The 19,158-nt window shown below is 46.5% G+C and overlaps 1 protein-coding gene across 2 annotated transcripts in view; it reads left to right on the top strand.

The window, feature by feature from the left end:
- CHRND (cholinergic receptor nicotinic delta subunit) overlaps positions 1 to 18,942 on the top strand; it is a 29,002-nt gene extending 10,060 nt beyond the window's left edge. For both annotated transcript variants that reach the window (XM_061637528.1, XM_061637529.1), the window contains exons 6-12: positions 740 to 855; positions 5,161 to 5,361; positions 6,213 to 6,324; positions 7,358 to 7,472; positions 10,717 to 10,927; positions 15,771 to 15,889; positions 18,595 to 18,942. In XM_061637528.1, the coding sequence (XP_061493512.1) occupies positions 740 to 855; positions 5,161 to 5,361; positions 6,213 to 6,324; positions 7,358 to 7,472; positions 10,717 to 10,927; positions 15,771 to 15,889; positions 18,595 to 18,786 (1,066 nt within the window). In that variant the 3' untranslated portion in view covers positions 18,787 to 18,942. The remainder of the gene's footprint in view (positions 1 to 739; positions 856 to 5,160; positions 5,362 to 6,212; positions 6,325 to 7,357; positions 7,473 to 10,716; positions 10,928 to 15,770; positions 15,890 to 18,594) is intronic.
- Positions 18,943 to 19,158: the final 216 nt, after the last annotated feature.

Genomic DNA, 19,158 nt, shown 5'->3' with positions numbered 1-19,158 from the left:
TGCCAGTGATGGGCAGGGCCATAGGCAAAAGTGAGTGGAGCACCAGATGCGACTCTCACCTTTGTGCAGTGGGCTACGTTTCAGCCATGCAGAAGTCAGAGGACACCCACATCTCTCCACCATCTCTCCAGGTAAGCCAACAGCATTATCACAGCTGAGGGCACATTTCCAGCTAGGCAGAAAAGCACCTGAGGAGGGCAAAGAGTAGAGCTGGTGAGCGGCATGGCCTGGAGAGTGTCACGAGGGCCAGATGGAGAGGCCTCGAGGGCCACAGGGCCTGAGCTTCCCACCCTTGCTCTCCAGTGTCAGTCGGGATTCGTTCATGCAATTTGGACCCTAAGAGATGGAAGCAGAGTGACTTGTTTGAATCCATCACTGTCAGGGTGAATAAAGGGTTTTCTTCTCGCCTGGCTCCCACACACCTCCCTCCAGGGAGAAAGGGAGGCCCTTTGCGCTCCGTGACACTACGAAGCAAAAACACCCCCTGTCTGCGCTAGCGCTGCTTGCAGTGTGCTAGATACGGCTCCCTTGTTTGTCTTCAGCATGTGACATGTGCCATAAGGCAGAGCATGTGGTTTTTCCCAAAAGGCTGTAAATATACAAATCGGCAGTCAGTTTTATCAAGTTGGCTGGCGGGGAAACGTCTTAGAGATGGAGACCGTTAACGGGCAGCCTCCACGGATTCCGCAACGGTGGCCTTGCAGCCTCTGGTAACGGCTCTCCTGCCTGCTTTTGCCAGCTCTCTGATGTACAGTGCTAACGAGATCAGCTTGGAGCTCTTGCGAAAAGAAGATGTCAAGACGAAGAAGATGTATGTGGTGCAATGGATCATCATTGAGCGGAGTGCCTTCACTGGTAGGTAGCGGGGCCGGGCCTGTGTTGTGGCTTCCAGAAGAGGGGGTCTGCAGTGGTGGGAAGCGAGCTGAGGGGCTCTCAAGCCATTGCTTGTCAGTGGCGTAGGGCAGAAAATCACCATAGTCAACAACTGCTAGAGCACGCTTTTCTGCCTGAGGGCCGCATTACCTTCTGAGCAACCTTCTAAGGCAGGGTTGGGGAACCTGTGGCCCTCCAGATGTTTGCTGAACTTCAGCAACCCCAGCCAGCATGGCCAATGGCCAGGGATGATGTCATTCAGCAGCATCTGGAGGGCCAAAGGTTCCCCACCCCTGCCCCTAAGGGCCACATGTCAGCGGTGGGTGGAGCCAGAGGCAAAAGTGGGTGGAGCAACACATGTAAATTTTATTTTAGTACAGTAGGCTAGTTTATATACACCCCTCGCTGTTCCTCCACCCAGGAAAGCAAGAGATGTTACCAGAGGACAAAGACACATTCTAGCCAGGCCAAACTACAAGGAGGTTGTGAAGGAGAGCCAGGGTAGAAACAGACTCATTGTCGGTTCCAGTGCATCTCCACCTCTCTCTCCTGAAAACGGGGGCACATAATGCTAGTCAAACTCTGCCCCCTTTTACTGGGAGCAGCTCGAGCGCGTTTTTTAAAAATTCACCTTCAAAGAGATTTTGCAACTGATCGGTAGGTCAAGCCATTCCCTCTCCAGGTGTGGCTAATATAACATAATAGTACATATTATATAATATTACCTAATATAACATAAGATCCTCCGTGGCGCAGAGTGGTAAGCGGCAGTAACGCAGCCGAAGCTCTGCTCACGGCCGGAGTTCGATTCCAATGGAAGGAGGAAGTCGAATCTCCGGTAAAAGGGGTCGAGGTCCACTCAGCCTCCCATCCATCCGTGGTCGGTAAAATGAGTACCCGGCATATGCTGGGGGGTAAAGAAAGGCCGGGGAAGGAACTGGCAATCCCACCCTATATATACGGTCTGCCTAGTGAATGTTGCAAGACGTCACCCTAAGAGTCGGAAACGACTCGCACTACAAGTGTGGGGATAGCTTTACCTTTTAATATAGCATAGGAAGTGGACCTTTCGTGTAGTGGCACCCACCCTTTGGAATTCCCTCCCCTTAAATATTAGACAGGTGCCATCTCTGTTATCTTTTCAGCACCTGCTGAAGACCTTCCTCTTTCAACAAGCCTTTAAGTAGAGACCTATTCCCAGTCTGCACCTGTGTTGGAACTGCTTTTTAAGATGTTTGTACAGCTATTTTTTAAACATGAATTTAAAGATGTTTTGTTTTAATATGTTTTAAAGTTTGCTTTTATGATGTTTTACAGTGTTTTTAGTGCTTTTGTTTGCTGCCCTGGGCTGTTGCTGGGAGGAAGGGTGGGATAGAAATCTAAATAATAATAATAATAATAATAATAATAATAATGGAAACACTTTGCTCTGGCAACTAGTGTGTTCACATCCCCAGTGAATGACATGGCCTAGGGAGAGACAATGTGGCTAGGAAGGAGGTCTGACCTGGAGAGAGTTCCAAGGGCCGGGCGGAGAAGCCTGGGGGCCCCTGCATTGTGAGGTTCCCTTCTGCTGTGCGAGCGCTCTTTCCATGCCAGCTGTAGATTGATCCCATTCTTCCAGATAGGAGTACACAGGATGAACCCATTTGGAGGCATATGGCTGCCTACGCAATTGTTTGTGTTCATGTTACCACCATCAACCTTCCTTTAGCAGGTCTTGTAATGATGCCGCTTTCACTTGCCAGGCAAGTGAGAGGCATTATGAGAGGACACAATCTAGCTAGGCAAAAACACTCACGGAGGGTGCAAAGCAGAGCCAGCAGAGGGTGTGACCGGGGAGAGGCGGTGTGGTCCGGCAAAGCTCCAAGGGCCAGACAGGGCGGCCTGGTGCGGCGCATTTGGTCCCCAGGCCTGAGGGGCCCCTCCCCATGTGCTAGGGAGCATCCCAACAATAGAAGCTTCTAGATTGGCGGTTTGTTGACCATTTATGTTTGCTGGTATGTTTAGAGATGTGAAGGTCCAGAAAAAAACTGAAAAAGTTTTTTGGGGAAACTGTTCTCCCCCCCCCCCCAATTTTTTCTCTCCCCCCAATTTTTTGTAAAAACAAAAACAAAAAAGGCTGCAGGAAAACATGAGAAAAACCTGTTCCCCTCTGCCCCCCCAAATTCTGATTTTTTTCCTCTGGACCTTCACATCTCTAGATACGTTCACACAAAGCTCGCATGGAGGTTATGTTCCACCACCTGTTTATTGAGCATTTGTCTTGATATGTTTGCATGGAGGTTATACAACATTGCACTTTCTAGTGCAATTATCCAAGGACTCGTTTAACCGCATAAAGCCCAATAAAATAAACAGCCCATTGGGAAGCACCCAACTCTTTCAACCTGAAAACGGTAGAGCTTTTGTGGGTGCCAGGTTTGGGCACTCAGGAAAAAAGCACACTTTTTGCGAGCACTCAGTCCCAGCACTTACAACAGCGGAATTGTGGGGTGCTCAGAGTACCCATCGCTCCACTGCCTCCCAGCTCTGAACAGCTTCCCTCGTTCCTCCCCTGCCAACATTGATATGCACAAATACCATCCTGTGAGATGACGGCAGACGTTGCTTGTGCACTTACGCATGTCTTCTTCGTAGCCACAAGGGCTGTTTTTAAAAAACAGTGAGGGGGGAGGGGAGAGAGAATGCTGACGGTCTGAGGAAGCTGAATTCTTGCAACCAAGACCATGGTGTCTTTAGGCATTAAGGATGGAAAGATCTGGCAATTTCAGTTCTCTCACTTTCTCATTTTTCCAATGTTAAACTCAGTTCTCCACATTTCTGCAGCAATCAGCGATTTTTTTTTAAAAAAGTCCTCATGAAAATTCTCCACCATTTTAGTGTGAATTTCTCCAAATAAACACATTTTTGTAGGCAGTGTTGACAAAGGTACACGTTTTTGCAAGCCATTTCTCATCACATCATGTCTTTTTGTATGTTACTTTCACTCATATATTCATTTTTATGCAAACTTTCCCCTAATACATGCATAGTTTGTAAATATTGTTTATTTGGCGAACGGCATCCCAAAATTCTAATAAAAGCGAATTTGGAAGGATGGCTGTGTGTCAGATCTCATATTGTTTTGGAAAGTGCGAGTTTGATCAATTCCGCTTGAAACGCAAACTGAATCGAAAACCCTCACCCATCCCTATCAGGCATAGGAACCCACTTTACTTATATTGAGTCAGATCGTTGTCCATCTAGCTCAGTAGTGCCTGTCCTGACTGGCAGCAGCTCTCCTGTCACTTCAGCTGCTACCGCAGAGATCATTTTAACCGGAGAAGATGCCAGGCATTGAAACTGGGACCTCCTGCACCCAAAGCGCATATGCTGCCGCCATTCAGCTAAGAGCCCCCTGCGTTCTGTGCTAGGAGCAGAAGGAGCTCCCTTATGGCTGAGTCGGACAACTGGCCCATCTAGCCCAGAAATGTCTACACCGCTGTTCTTCAACCTTGGGGTCCCAAATGGACTCAGACTACAACTCCCATCAACCCCAGCCAGCTTAGTCAATGGCCAAGGGTGATGGGAGCTGTAGTCCAACAACATCTGGGGACCCACGGTTGAAGAACAGTGGCCTACACTGGCTGGCAGCTCCTCTCCAGGGTTTCAGAGGCAGGGAGTCTCTTCCACCCTTGCCTGGAGATGCCAGGGATCGAACCTGGGACCTTCTGCCTTCCAAGCAGGTGCTCTGCCACTGAGCTACAGCCCTTTCCTTAGTGTTCCTGTGGAACTGTGGCATACGGATGGTGGTTGGAGATCATAGAAGCATAGCATAGTAGAGTTGGAAGGGGCCTATAAAGCCATTGCTGAGAGCCAGTGTGGCGTAGTGGTTAAGGTGCTGGACTACTACCTGGGAGACCAGGGTTTGAATCTCCACACAGCCATGAAGCACACTGGGTGACCTTGGGCCAGTCACTGCCTCTCAGCCTCAGAGGAAGGCAATGGTAAACCCCCTCTGAACACTGCTTACCATGAAAACCCTAGTCATAGGGTTGCCATAAGTCGGAATTGACTTGAAGGCAGTCCATTTCCTTTTCCATTTCATAAAGCCATCGAGTCTAACTCCGTGCTCAGTGCAGGAATCCAAATTAAAGCATACCCAACAGGTGGCTTCTTGAAGGCCTCCAGCGTCGGAGCACCCACCACCTCCCTAGGCCATTGGTTCCACTGTCGTACCACTCTTAGGGCTGTGCAGACTATGCTGTCTGATTATCTGATCTCTTTCTTTCTCCCCTTTTCAAGAAAATGGGGAATGGGAGATTATTCACAGACCAGCCCGCAAAAACACAGACCCCAGCGTCCCTCGTGACAGCAACAGGCACCAGGACATCACCTTCTACCTCATCATCAAGCGCAAGCCCCTCTTCTACATCATCAACATCGTCACCCCCTGCATCCTGATCGCCTTCATGACCATCCTGGTTTTCCACCTGCCTGCTGCCAGTGAGCAAAGTCTCTTCCCCGCCCCAGCCCACCGATAACAAAGGCCATCATAGGCACCTCTACTTCTTTTCCTTCTGTGCCCCCTCCTTTCAGACTTGATCTGCAGCATTCTTTTCTCCATGGAAGTTGAATTTGCAGCACCAGTCTGTCTCATGTGGATAAGCAAAGAGCTGCTATGGAGGCCTTTCAGGACTCTTGCACCTTTAATTAGCACCTTCCTCCTTGCAGCTTCAGCCTCTATTATTGCTTCCAGTTGAGCGTAACAGCAGGATTACAAATGATTACCCTTTTCATACCCTTTAATTGCTCAGTTCCTGTTCCTCATGTGGGGAAGGAGTTTTACTTATTCTCTCTTTTCAAAATCGTGAAACAATACAATGTTGCAGTACAAAATGAAAAGGCAAACTAATAGAGAGGAAGCCAGTAATTAAAACCACCACCACTCATGGGGTGGTAAGAAATTAGGGGGCAGTTAGGAGGTTACTCACTTGCGATATTTCTAGAGGACAGTGGCCTAGCTTGAAGGCTGATGACTGGTGTGCCTGGGATTGGCATGTGCAAAAGACCTGCACTGGAGGTGGTATGCCTCTGAACACCAATTGCCAGGGAACACAAGTGGAGAGAGTGTTGTTGCGCTCAGGGCCTGCTTGCAGGCTTCCCATTGGGGCATCTGGTTGGCTACTGGGAGAACAGGATGCTGGACTAGCACAGCCACTGGCCTGAACCAGCCCTAGGGCTCTTCTTATGTAGAGAACCAGTCAGGAAATTCCCATGAGCAGATGAGGCACTGAGCTGGTGCTTGGAGCTCTGCAAGGTGGGTTGTGGAATGCTGTTCCCTTTGTGCCCTCTAGGTGGGGAGAAGGTGTCTCTGGCTATCTCCATCCTGTTGGCCCAGTCTGTCTTCTTGCTGCTGATCTCCAAGCGTCTCCCACCCACCTCCTTTGCCATCCCTCTCATTGGCAAGTAAGTCTTGCTCTGCCTGGAAAAGGCACTTTGCTTTCTCAGGGCTGGTGGGAAAACAGAGCTACCAGGGCAGACTTTAGGCAACGTTGGAGGGGATGCTGCAGTATTCCACAAGATTGTCTGGTTCTCCTTGAAACCTCAGGAGAAAGCTCCCATGGGTGGAAGAAAGTATTTCAGGAAGAGGCTGAAACCAGGGCATTTGAACACCTTTTGCCTCTTGCAGGTTTAAAATTGGCACGTCAGAGTGTGTGAATGTCTGTGTGCTGCACACTACACCCTCTCTTTGTTTGTATTTATGGAGTATACATTCTGATTTGTTTGCATAAAGTTGGCAGGGAATTTATAACTGGCCCATTGTTTATGCAGCATTTGTTTGGGTTCGTTGGTGTGAAGGTTATAGGACATCACATCAAGCCATTGTTATTCCACAAGTTCCAGTGCTTTTTCCCATCAATATGTCCTGCAAAAAATCTGATTTTTGTTTAAAAAGTGGGTTTGTTGCACATTAATGCCACATCCACTTTAATGGCACAAACCTGAATTTGCCAGTATGTGATTGAATCCCACCTGCAAAATAGCAACAGTCTGGGTGCAGCCTATGTATTCCTCTAGCATCGGAGGTTGTAGGAGTAGGGATGTGGAGCATGGTCTTCCCAGTGGTGGCTCCCACATTGCAAATTCACAGTTCTGGGGAAACTTACTGTCCTCTGTCTTGGTCTTCCATTGCCTAGTTAAAAAAAGCAAACCATCCAGTGCTTTTTAGATTTGGTTTTGCATAAAGCACTTTAGAAAATTGGCTAATGCATCTTTCATTTCTGCTATTTGTGGCTTTATGGTTCTTATAATCTTGCATTTCCCCCTTCCCTCGTTTGTTTGTTCAGATTATTTTAATTTTTATTTTAATATGTATGGTGTTGCTACCTTGATGGCCCTTGAATGGGGCAGAAATCGTGCAAAAAATAAATAAATCACCATTTGAATACATAAATGCAGGCACCCAATCCTGACAAATGCCCTCTCTGCCCCCCGGCAGGTATCTTCTTTTTGTTATGCTGCTTGTGACTGCGGTGGTGGTGGCCTGCATTGTGGAGCTTAACATCCACTTCCGAACACCCAGCACCCACATCCTGACCAGCTGGACCAAGGAGGTGAGTCACGAGGGCCGGGCAAGAGCGAGGGGATAGACCTTTGTCAACTCCCACATACCTGTGTGCCAAGGGGGAAACTGCTCTGGTGCCCTTAAGAAATAAATCTCATTAACTCACAAAAGCCCAGGAATTTTTTTCTAAAATATCCTGTGTGCCTTTACTTTGGGCATCTAGGATTTGCAAATGCAGACAGAAGCCCATTGTTTGTGTGAACCCGCCATGAATTTCATCCTGAAAAAGGCCTACAAAAAGATCCTGGGATTCCCAACACTTTAAAATGGCATACCTCCTGATCAGTATTGCCCCCTAATGGTAGGAGTGCAAGAAGCTGCCTTGGGGCCCCCTCCAGAGTGATGTCTTATTGTGGGTCTATTTTGCGCTATCTTGTTATAACAATAGTACGTTAGCGGTGGATGTATTCTGCTTTAGTTTGTTCGGCAATGCTGCCCCATGATTGCCATCCGGAGGGGCTATATTGTACTACAAAAGTGGGACATAAATAAATTATTTGTGGTATAAACACTTAACGGGATTTCATCAGTAAGTTATGGGATATGCGCTGATGGGAAAGGAATCAGTGTGACCTCCCAAACCATTTGCAGGCATAAATAATATTGAAAGCAGGGTTCTGTATGACCACTTCAACAGCATCGTGAGTGCAACCCTTCATGAACGCACGAGAAAAAGGATGTCTGGAAGGGCCCGTATATGAAGCCTGTTTGTCTGTCTGTTCATTCCATTATGGGCTGGCAGAAGCTCTCCACACTCTCAGGCAGCGAAAGGCCCTCTCCTACTGAGAGGAAAGGCAGGATATACTGTAAATCTAATAAATAAATAAATAATAAATTGCCACCTGATCCTTTCAGCTGGAGATGCCAAAGGCTTCAGTATTCGGCATAAGAAATGCAGATTTTTCTGTCTTCGGGTGAAGTCAATGAGGGTGGAAAGAAAAGTTCTGCAAGTTTCACGGTTCAGTCTGAACTGGGGGAAATCAGCTGAGGAGAGGAGCTGTTGGTCAGGCCAGTGATGTCACCCCCCCACACACACAAACTCCTGCCCCCAACCTGGCCTTCTCTCTCTGGAACAATTTTGTAAAACAAAATGTGTGGATTATTGGTTTATTTAGAAGATGTATAAACCTCGTAATCAAAGAGGTCTCCAAGCAGTGTACAAATATCAGATAAAACACAGCTAAAAATCCACAAACCAATTTGAAAAATCCACAAATATACATAAAGCCATCACCAAAATTCTTATGTTGTTGTTGTTTTAAGAGTGAAGAACTAAAGCAATAAATAAGATATATATATGCTGGTTTTTTTAAAAAAAACACAATGTTTAAAAGGCAGAGGAGAGTTCGTATTAAGTTTGCTGAAACTTTATGCAAGGCAGTTAATGAAATTGCAAAATTCAGAGAAGTGCAAATTTTGAGGGATGGCTGTGTTCACATGTTGGTCTTGGAAAGTGAGTGTTAGGTAAGTAAGTTTGCATTTAAATGCTAACTGAATCAGATTTCTCTGCCATCCTTTGTAGCAGATGATGGGAAGGACCCTGCAAACCCTCTGCCAGCCTGCGCAAAGAAAGCTGGACTAGATGGACCAGTGGTCTGATCATTAAGACATCCATTTGCATTGAATAATCCATTTAAATGCACGCACATCAAGACTGCATAGGAACTATCTCTCAGGCTGAGCAAACAAGCGAGAGACAAAGAGAAGCTACCTTGAAAAGACTCTGTTAAGCTTCTGCATCAGTCTGAGGATCAGCCATTTTGCAACGGAACAGCAGTTGTCCCCTCCATCCCTTAACAGAGCAGGCGAGATTTTACTTATTTATTTATTAACTTTATATCCCGCCCTTCCTCCCAGCAGGAAGCCAGGGCAGCAAACAAAACACTAAAAAAACTCTAAGACGTCTTAAAAACAGACTTTAAAATATATTAAAACAAAACATCTTTAAAAACTTTGTTTTAAAAAATAGCTGTGAAAACGTCTTTAAAATCAATTCCAACACAGACGCAGACTGGGATGAGGTCTCTACTTAAAAGGCTTGCTGAAAGACAAAGGTCTTCGGCAGGCGCCGAAAAGATAACAGAGATGGCGCCTGTCTAATATTTAAGGGGAGGGAGGGGAGGTTGGATTAGCGATCTTGGGTGATGTATTTGTTGCCAGATTGTACCACTTCAGACTGCAGGTGTGGGGTCAAAAGTATGAATGCTACGAGTTGAGACAACTCCCTGTACATTTCAAGCTAGCTTGCCATGGCGAAAGAGTAGCGACTAATCCCTGTTGTGCTAGTTTTCTATAAGAACATAAAGAGAGCCCTGATGGATCAGATCAGAGGCCAGCGACCTCTTTTGCTACAGCCTCTGTGAAGTCGACTAGCATGGTCCCAAGGCAACAGCCCTCCTCTGGGTTCTCAAGAGCTAGTTTTCAGTGGCACACTGCCTTGGAACATGGAAGTTCTGTAAAAATGTCATGACTAATTGCACCATGTATGTACAGGGAGGGGATTTTTTCTTTTAAAAAAAGGATGAGGGGTGGAGGTTTGATCAGCAATGGATGTCATGGTGAGGCTGTGCCACTCGCCTGGCCTTCACCCAGCTGAGTCACCATACCGCAACAGAGAGGGGGAGGGTTGATGCGGTGCAAATGCGCAGGCAGGAGCACTATATATGGCTCCACCTCACGTTTGCACTGTGTCCGCTTTGCTGTTGCTGCATTCCTCCCCCTGTCCATCCTGGTACACTGCAGTGACTGAGGGGGGCAACCCCCTACGTCCTCTGCCTACAAAAGAAAATGGTACCTTCCAGGAACAGATTGTATGACACATGGGCACAGTGTTGTAGTGTTGGGAGTAAAGCACCAACGCTTGGAACAGTAACATGAACCTATTCTTCCCTTGCTGACTCCTACTTGTTTGTTTTTCCTCAGGATTCACCTCCTTCCTCTTCTTTTCTAATCAGCCAGAGATGGTGCCTGTGAGTGCAAGCCTCACGGCTCTGCACTGGCCACACGTATATGTTTGTAATGACTTTTATTTCCCAGTAGTAATAAACCTTACGTTTCTTTATCCTTTCTACCAACAGTCTTACCAAACTATTCATTTGTGCACTCCGCTGCAATATATGCCAATCTCCAACAGAAACCTGTAAATTTCCAGCCAGTTTTTAAGAGCTCAGCACCCAGTCATAGCATTCGTCCTCCACTCACCCCTTCCCCATCTCTGCCTCCCTGCCCCACAGCTCTTCCTCGAGACCCTCCCTCGCCTCCTCCACATGTCCAAGCCGGCAGAGAGTGAGCCCGATCCACGGGATGGCCTGCTCATGCGGCGTAGCAGTTCCGTCGGCTACATCGTGAAGGCAGAGGAGTATTTTACCGTCAAGTCCCGCAGCGAGCTGATGTTTGAGAAACAGTCGGAGAGGCACGGCTTGGCGAGCCGCATCACGCCTGCAAGTGAGCTTTTGGGGACGGGGCAGGTCACTGCTGCTGCCACAGGGTGTGGTGATGGCCACAGGCTTAGATGGCTTTGAAAGGAAGATGAGAAGGTTCATGGGGGACAGGACAGGTCCATGAGAATGTGAGTCTTGCTGGATGAGATCAAAGGCCCATCTCAGGGATAGGGAACCCATTCATTTATTCATTCACTCACTCAGTCAAGGCGGTAGTGGGGAGCCTTTGGCCCTCCAAATGTTGCTGAACTACAACTCACATCAGCCCCAGCAACCATGGCCAATGGCCTGGGAGGATGGGAGTTTAGTTCAGCAACAGTTTGCCGCCCTGGGCTCCTGCTGGGAAGAAGGGCGGGATATAAATAAAATAATAAACAAACAAACATCTGGAGGGCCAAAGGTGCCCCATAGCTGCGTTAAGGCACTTATCTGCCACTGAGCATTTCTCAGTAGCATTTCAGCCCAAGGGCCACATTCCCTTCTGTACAGGCCTCCGGGAGCCACATGCCGGTGGTGGGCGGGGCCAGAGGCAAAACTGGGCGGAGCAATGAATGTAAATTTTACCTCTGTAGAGTAGGCTTGTTTCTGCTCTTGTTCCAACCTGGCAAAAGCACTCAAGGAGGGTGTGAACTAGGCTTAGTAAGGGATGTGTCTGGGATGGGGTGTGTGGCCTGTGGAGACTCCTGAAGGCCAGACAGAGAGGCTTAGAGGGCTGCATGTGGCCCCCAGGCCTGAGGTTCCCCTGCCTATCTAGCACTTTGTTCTCACAATGGTCACACAGATGCGTCAGGGAAGTCGACAGCCGCGGCTTGACCGCTCCATTTCTCACCGTGGTTGCAAAGTGGGTCCTCCATAAAAATAAAAAAGCAAACTAAAATTCAGACAATTGTGGGGTTTTTTTTGTTTTTTTAAAGAACTGGAATTGGCTTGTGAGGAATTTTCCATGTCACTTTTGCTCACACAAACACCCTGCAAAACCTGTTAGTCAAAGGTGGGAAACATCCACAGAGCTAGGATCCCTTTTCCAAGGACTCTTCCTTTAGACTCCCATCCTCCATCATCTTGTTCAGATGTTCAGTGGGGTGCACAGGTGAAGACACACTGAGATCACACTTGCGGGCCCTTCCGACATCTCCGTGTGGCTAACGTCCCATTTGCACAGGGTGCCTATACCAGAGCTTGGAAAAGTTACTTTTTTTGAACTACAACTCCCATCAGCCCCAGCCAGCATGGCCACTGGATTGGGCTGATGGGAGTTGTAGTTCAAAAAAGTAACTTTTCCAAGCTCTGGCCTATACATGCATATGCCCCTGTACGGATCTTTGATCGAAATAAATGATTCAATTCAATACGTATGCCCCAGCTTTTGCCAACCTAGTGCCCTCCAGATGTTTTGGACTACAATTCCCAACAGTCCCAGCCAGCACACCTGTAGTCCCAAACATCTGGAGGGCACCAACATTATTTTATTTATTTATGCAGTGGGAATTATATACTGTGTGATCCTCAAAAACTCAAAACTGCTTACATAACACATAAAATATGCATCAGATTGTATGTTTGAAAAGTTAACCTACAAACAGTCACGACGTAAAGAGAATAGCAGTCCTTTAAAAAATATACATTTTAAAATAAATTAGCATCTTATAATACATGTCAAAATTACATGCTCTGGGTAGGCTTTTCTAAACAAAAAAGGTTTTAGCAGGCATTGAAAACTGTACAGCGAAGGTGCCTGCCTAATGTCAATGGACAAGGAATTCCATTCTGTAGGTGCTGCCACACTGCAGGGCTGATTTCTTGCACTTGTGGAATGAATGAAGTGGCATTTCCGCAGATCAAAGCCGTTGAGGGTACATGTGGTGTAAGGAAATCTTTTGAGTAAACTTCTTCCAAGCTGTTGAGGGCTTTATATACTAATAGTAACCGTTTCAACTTGGCCCATTCGGCAGCCTGTTCAGATCTCTGAGTAGGGGTGTAATACGCTGCAGCATTCATTTCTGCACTAACTGCAGTTTCCGAGCCGAGCTCAAGGGAAGCCCCACAGAATCCACTGCAGTAATCCAGTCTTGACGCCACCTGTGCCTGGACTACTGTAGTCAAGGTTTGCTGGTTCAGGAATGGCCACTGCTGTCATACTAGCTGAAGCTGATAAAAGGCAGCTCCTAGCCATCAAAGGTACCTGGGCTGGTGAAAGCTAATTTACATAAAGACATGTAGGTTCCCTATGTCCTAACTGTATCTTTCAAAACTAGTGGGATCGCAATTGCACCTCCTCCCAGAACAGCTAGTGTTCAGTTCACTGAACTATGGAAGGTTTACACTGACTCAAATTCAAACTGAATTTGTATCTAACTCGAGAGTGCAGTCTCCAAAACTGCAGTAGCCGATCGGACGATTTAATACTCTTTTTATAGACAGTAAATCTGGCCAGCAGACGTAAACGTTTGGACTATACATCTTTTATGGCTCTCTAGTAGTACTGCCTTGGGTTGAGCTTTTTTATTATTACAACAGCAGCTTAGAAATATTGTTCATAAATAAATGAAATGTTTGAAAGACCATGCAATGACGCTGTGCTAATTTGCATTCATGAACTTTCAAACTTCTTTCAGCCTAATCTGCCCCACAGGGTCGTTGCGAGGGGCAAACCATCCTCAGCTCCTTTCCTGCCGCCCCACCTCTTAGCTAAATGACTTCTGTTGCCACACCTCCTCGTCTTTTGATTTTAAAATATTTATTCTGATATAGTTATGCTGTCCTTGGAGATGGGAGAGAAATTCAGTTCAGTTTGCATTTGAAGCCAAATTGATTAAATTGACACTTTCCAAAACAACGTTTTATTTCTTTATTAAATTTATATCCCGTCCTTCCTCCCAGTAGGGCGAACTGAAACACATCCGTCCTTTGAAATTCACACGAGATGCAAAATGTAGGCATTTTTGATTAATTCACAATGATATAACGCATCTTCGTATGTTATTTTCATGCATATTCATTTTTATGCACACTTTCGCCTACCTAACATATGCTTTTTTTGCAAACATTGTTTGGTTGGTGAACTGCATTGCAAAATTTGGGTCAGTACGGATTTTGAAGGATGGCTGTGATTTGGTTCTCCTATTGCTTTGGAAATTATGCATTTGATAGATTCAGCTTGAAATGCAGACTGAATTCAAATTCTTGCCCATGCCTAGTGGGTGGAGTCTGGAGACTGTAACTCGGTGACCTGTGTGCCTGCTCAAGTGCTGTTGATGGGAAACTGTCAAGCCACCTCCTCTGGGTCTTCCTTCTTAAACTGGACTTCGACTGGACAGACAGCCCTTCAAATGGAGGATCCTTTCAAATAGAGGACCGTCCTGTGTAAAGAAGACACATGGCCACCCCCAGGCCATCTGGGACCAGGACTGGCTCCAGAGAGAGGCAAGGCGAAGCATTCTTGGGGCTGGCAAAGGGTCTCTGCCCCAGCAGCTCCAAAGGTCAGGGATGGTGTTCTCAGTAGGCACACCTTGCTTCCTTTGGATGATCAAAGTCCACTGAGGGGGTTGACTGATTAGGGATTGGCAAATCCATCAATTTTGCTTAATAGACATTTTGGCAAAGCGGTTTTATTGATTGATTGATTGCACTTGTATACCGCCCCATAGCCAAAGCTCTCTGGGCAGTTTACAGCAATCAAAAATATTAAAACAAATATACAATTTAAAACACATATTTTAAAAACAATTTAAAACGCAATTTTAAAATTTAAAACAATATAAAAACAATTTAAAACACATACTAAAATGCCTGGGAGAAGAGGAAAGTCTTGACCTGGTGCCGAAAAGATAACAGTGTTGGCGCCAGGCACGCCTCGTCACGGAAATCATTCCATAATTTGGGGGCCACCACTGAAAAGGCCCTCTCCCTTGTTTTCCCTAATGCAATGCATTTGTGTATGTTATTTCCACTAATAGATGCATTTTTCTTTCTTTCTTTCTTTCTTTCATATATTTATACCCTACCTTTCTTTTCATGAAACCCAAGGCGGCTTACATATGGCTCCCAGGTGGTCTCCCATATAGGCACTGAGCAGACCTGACCCTGCTTAGCTTCAGCAGGGAGCTGGCCTCATGTGCCTTCAGACCATAGCCTGGGACAGGCTTTATGCACACTTAAAATAATTGGGTGTTAGAACAAATTAAACCAGAACTGTCACTAGAAGCTAAAATGACGAAACTGATGTTATCATACTTTGGACACATCATGAGAAGACATGATTCACTAGAAAAGACCATAATGCTGGGAAAAACAGAAGGGAGTAGTAAAAGTCAAAATCACTTTATTTGCTTTTAGCCATAGGCCATTGCACAGTGTAAAACAAACAATTACAGAAAAAGAGGAAGGCCAAACAAGAGATGGATTGATTCCATCAAGGAAGCCACAGACCTAAACTTACAAGATCTGAACAGGGTGGTTCACGACAGATGCTCTTGGAGGTCACTGATTCATAGGGTCGCCACAAGTCATAGTCGACTTGAAGGAACATAACAACAACAATTGCAATAGATGCATTTTTGTACACATCACTTGGCTGGAGAGGTGCACTGCCCAATTTGGGGGAAGTGCTAATTTTGAAGGATGCCTGCATGTTGCTTCTCATATTGTTTCGGAAGTGCACGTTAGAGAGGGTTGCCTTTAAATGAAAACTGAATCGAATTTCTCCCCCCCTCCATGGTCTTGATAGTTTCATCCTGAAGCTGGAACTCCCCGCTGCCCTCTCAGTGGCAGCCCACATTTGTGAGGAGGACCCCTGCTGTTCCCTGGGTGCTACTCTGCTCACAGCTTCCCTCCTCTCTGCCTGCTAGGGCCAAACCCCCACGGTGTGGACAGCACGCAGGAGCAGCTGTACAACGAGATCAAGCCGGCGGTCACTGGAGCCAACTTCATTGTGAAGCACATGAGAGACAAGAATGACTACAATGAGGTGGGATGGAGAGAGAGGAAGTGTGATGGCCACCTCTTGGCCACCCTGGGTCCCGTGCGGTCTGAGGGAAGGGAGTTCTTGGCTAACCCCAAATGTACCCCTGTGCTGGGCCCACCCCCTCCCTTTTGAAGAGCTCGCTGCCCCCAGATAGGGGGGATTTGGCTATAAGGCTACTCCTTATCAATCATCATCATCATCGTCATCACTGTTTTTTTGTATGCCGCCTTTCCATAACAATTTATGCACAAGGCGGCTCACAACATGAACAGAAAAAAAGTTACACAACTCACTGTAAGAAATAAATTCAAATGGTCAATAAGTTAACAAAAATGTCATAAAAACATACAATAAATCAATACATCCTCATAATTCCTAATAAAATACAGAAGCATAATCCCAATAACAGCAAAACAAAAAAACGGCCATCAGAGATTAAACTTTAACCCAGACAGAAGCCCCTAAAGAACACCCCACAGTCAAGGTGGCCTCTGTCATCTTCAGGTAATGATACCTTTTGCAGGTGCAGTCAGTCAAGGCCCCACCCAACCAGGCCAGGTGGAAAGAAGCCAGCAAGCAGGGAGAGGGTCTTACAGCCAATATTAGCCTGACAACAGTAGTAATAAAAGCGGCCTTGGGTCTCTCTGAAACCTCTGAAGGTAGCACAGTTTGGTGTCTACTGGACATGGGAGCGTTAAAATAAGGAGAGCTCACACCAACATTATGAAACAAGATCTACTGTTTACTAGAACAGAAAAATACAGAGTTGAACAGAAAGATATGCAATGCAAACATTACAGAAAAGGAGTATATTCCCTTTGGAGCAAAAAAAGACAAAAAAGAGTGTTAAACGCAACCCTTTATCCCTGGGTCTAATTACATGCCCTGCAGCAGAATCCTCTCTAGAGCTGGAGCCCTTCTTTCCTGGTGCTTACCATGCTGAGATCTGCCTTAATCTCCCGGCCTTCAGACTACCCACCTGTAGATATCATCTCTGTTCGCCTGCCCCCTGCCAATCACAGGTTCCCCCCAGCATGATTCAGCCAGCAGGAAGTGTTGATGTCCAGAATACAGGAAACAGGAAGTAGTAGTGCGTTTAATTTTCCTGCTCTGCCATCTCTCAGGTACATAACGCGGTTTGACTGACTTCTCCTTTGTGACCCAGGGCAGGTCATTTGAGCAGGTTGACCCTATAATCCCCAAACAAAAGACAAGAAAGATATGCATCTCCTCTCCATATAACACAAAGCAGTCCCTATAAAAGCAGAGTCCATACAAAGTGTCCATTTCAGCAAAATCTAATTCCTTCCCAGGAAGCATTGCTGATTCCTGGGTTTATCTTTCATCCCTCTGATAACCTTGGGACCCCACAACTCCTTGCTGTTTCCTGGTCTAGGTTCCGAAGGATTCCTTCCCAATTGCCATTTAGTCTGCAACTGTCATATCTCGTTCACTTCCTTTTATTATTATTATTAACGGAGATGATGCCATTGCCATTACAGTCCAATGGATTTTATGGTGTCCTCAAATCTTTTTCTAGACCTAATTTGTGGCAAACATTTTTTTCCACTTAGCATGCAATCGTAGCGTCAGCCTATCTGGTGTGGACTGGCAAGGGACAATTTAGTGTCAGCACAGTGAGTGAACATCTGGGATGGGACATCTGTAGCCTCCAGGTGTTGTTGTTGGACCTCAGCTCCCATCAACCCCAGCCAGTGTGGCCTGTGGTCAGGAATAATGGGAGATGGAGTCCAACTATATCTGAAGGGCCATAGGTTTGCCATCCTTGGTCTATTTCTTTACCAACATTGTTTCCAGCTGTTAGGAATATAGAATGGATGGATGGATGGATGGATGGATGGATGGATGGATGGATGGATGGATGGATGGATGGATGGATGGATGGATGGATGGATGGATGGATGGATGGATGGATGGATGGATGGATGGATGGATGGATGTGGGTGGGTGGATGGATGGGTGGATGGATGGGTGGGTGGATGGATGGATGGATGGATGGATTCCTGTTCATTCAGCTGTGGCTGCAGCATTCCTGGATCATTAATCAGTTCTTGTTCCATGGTGGGGAGTTTTAATTACTAGCTTTCACTTCGTAGTCTGAACAATTGTTCATTAATTTTTAAAGTAATTTAAATAATTTAAAATAATTGTGTTAATTATTTTAATAATAATTTTTAGAACACAGGAACATAGAAAGCTGCCTTATACTAACTCAGATCACTGGTCCATCTAGGTGAGCACTGTCTACACTGACTGTTCTCGAGGGTTTCCGACAGGATTTCAAACAGACCTGGGGATGCCAGGGATTGGAACCTGGACCCTTCTGCACACCAAGCAGATGCCCTGCCTCTGAGCTACAGCCCCTTCCTGCAATTTTGCAGTGTCCAGACTGAGCTCTGTGTTCCTCTGCACCTGGCCATTCATTCCATGCCTCTGGCTGGCCACACAAACTGACCGGCAGGATTGCTTTGGGTCTTGCGTCCTGTACTGTGCAGGCCAGCTGTTGAGAGGACATTCCTTGATGTTGCCATTTTCTGTGGCAGGCTGTGATCGGGACCGCATGGCTTGAAGAGGGAGCAGGGATGCTAATGTGAGGTGGGATTGACCTGTGATGTGGGGGAGGGGAACGTTTTGTGGCCTTTTTGCCCCTTCTAACTCTCTGATTTTATCACACCCTCCCCTTGCAGGAGAAAGACCACTGGAATTGCATTGCCCGCACGGTGGATTGCCTTTGCTTCTTCTTGGTCACACTCGTTCTGAGCCTGGGCACCTTATGGATCTTCTTGATGGGGTCTTACAACCACCCTCCCCCCTTGCCCTTTGAAGGGGACCCTTTTGACTATCGTGAGGAGTCCAAGCGGTTCATCCATGACGCATGAAGAACCATCTTCTGTCCCTCCTACCTGTGGAACAGGATGCAGCGCACCTCCCCTCGCCCTCTCCCGGTCCCCACGATCTGGAGTGTTTGCAATCTCTTAAATTATTTTTGCTTGGCTGTCTTGTTCCTCTTGGTGTAATAAACACTGCTTTTGAGACGTGCTGGCTCCTGGAATGGATGAGAGCACATAAGAGGGCAGAGAGCAATGCTGTGTCACAAAGATCCTTGAAAAGTAAGAGTGAAGAGAGATATAACCTTTCATGGGCAGGGTGTGTGTGAAAACACCCTCACTACATTCTATACAAAGCAGTTGACTTTTTGATCCCAGGTAAAGTCTTGTTCATTACAGGGGAACATAGGAAGTTGCCTTATA

This window comes from Rhineura floridana, chromosome 7 (genome assembly GCF_030035675.1).
Source record: "Rhineura floridana isolate rRhiFlo1 chromosome 7, rRhiFlo1.hap2, whole genome shotgun sequence".
Taxonomy (NCBI): Eukaryota; Metazoa; Chordata; class Lepidosauria; order Squamata; family Rhineuridae; genus Rhineura; species Rhineura floridana.
This window is presented reverse-complemented; position numbering and strand designations above follow the sequence as displayed.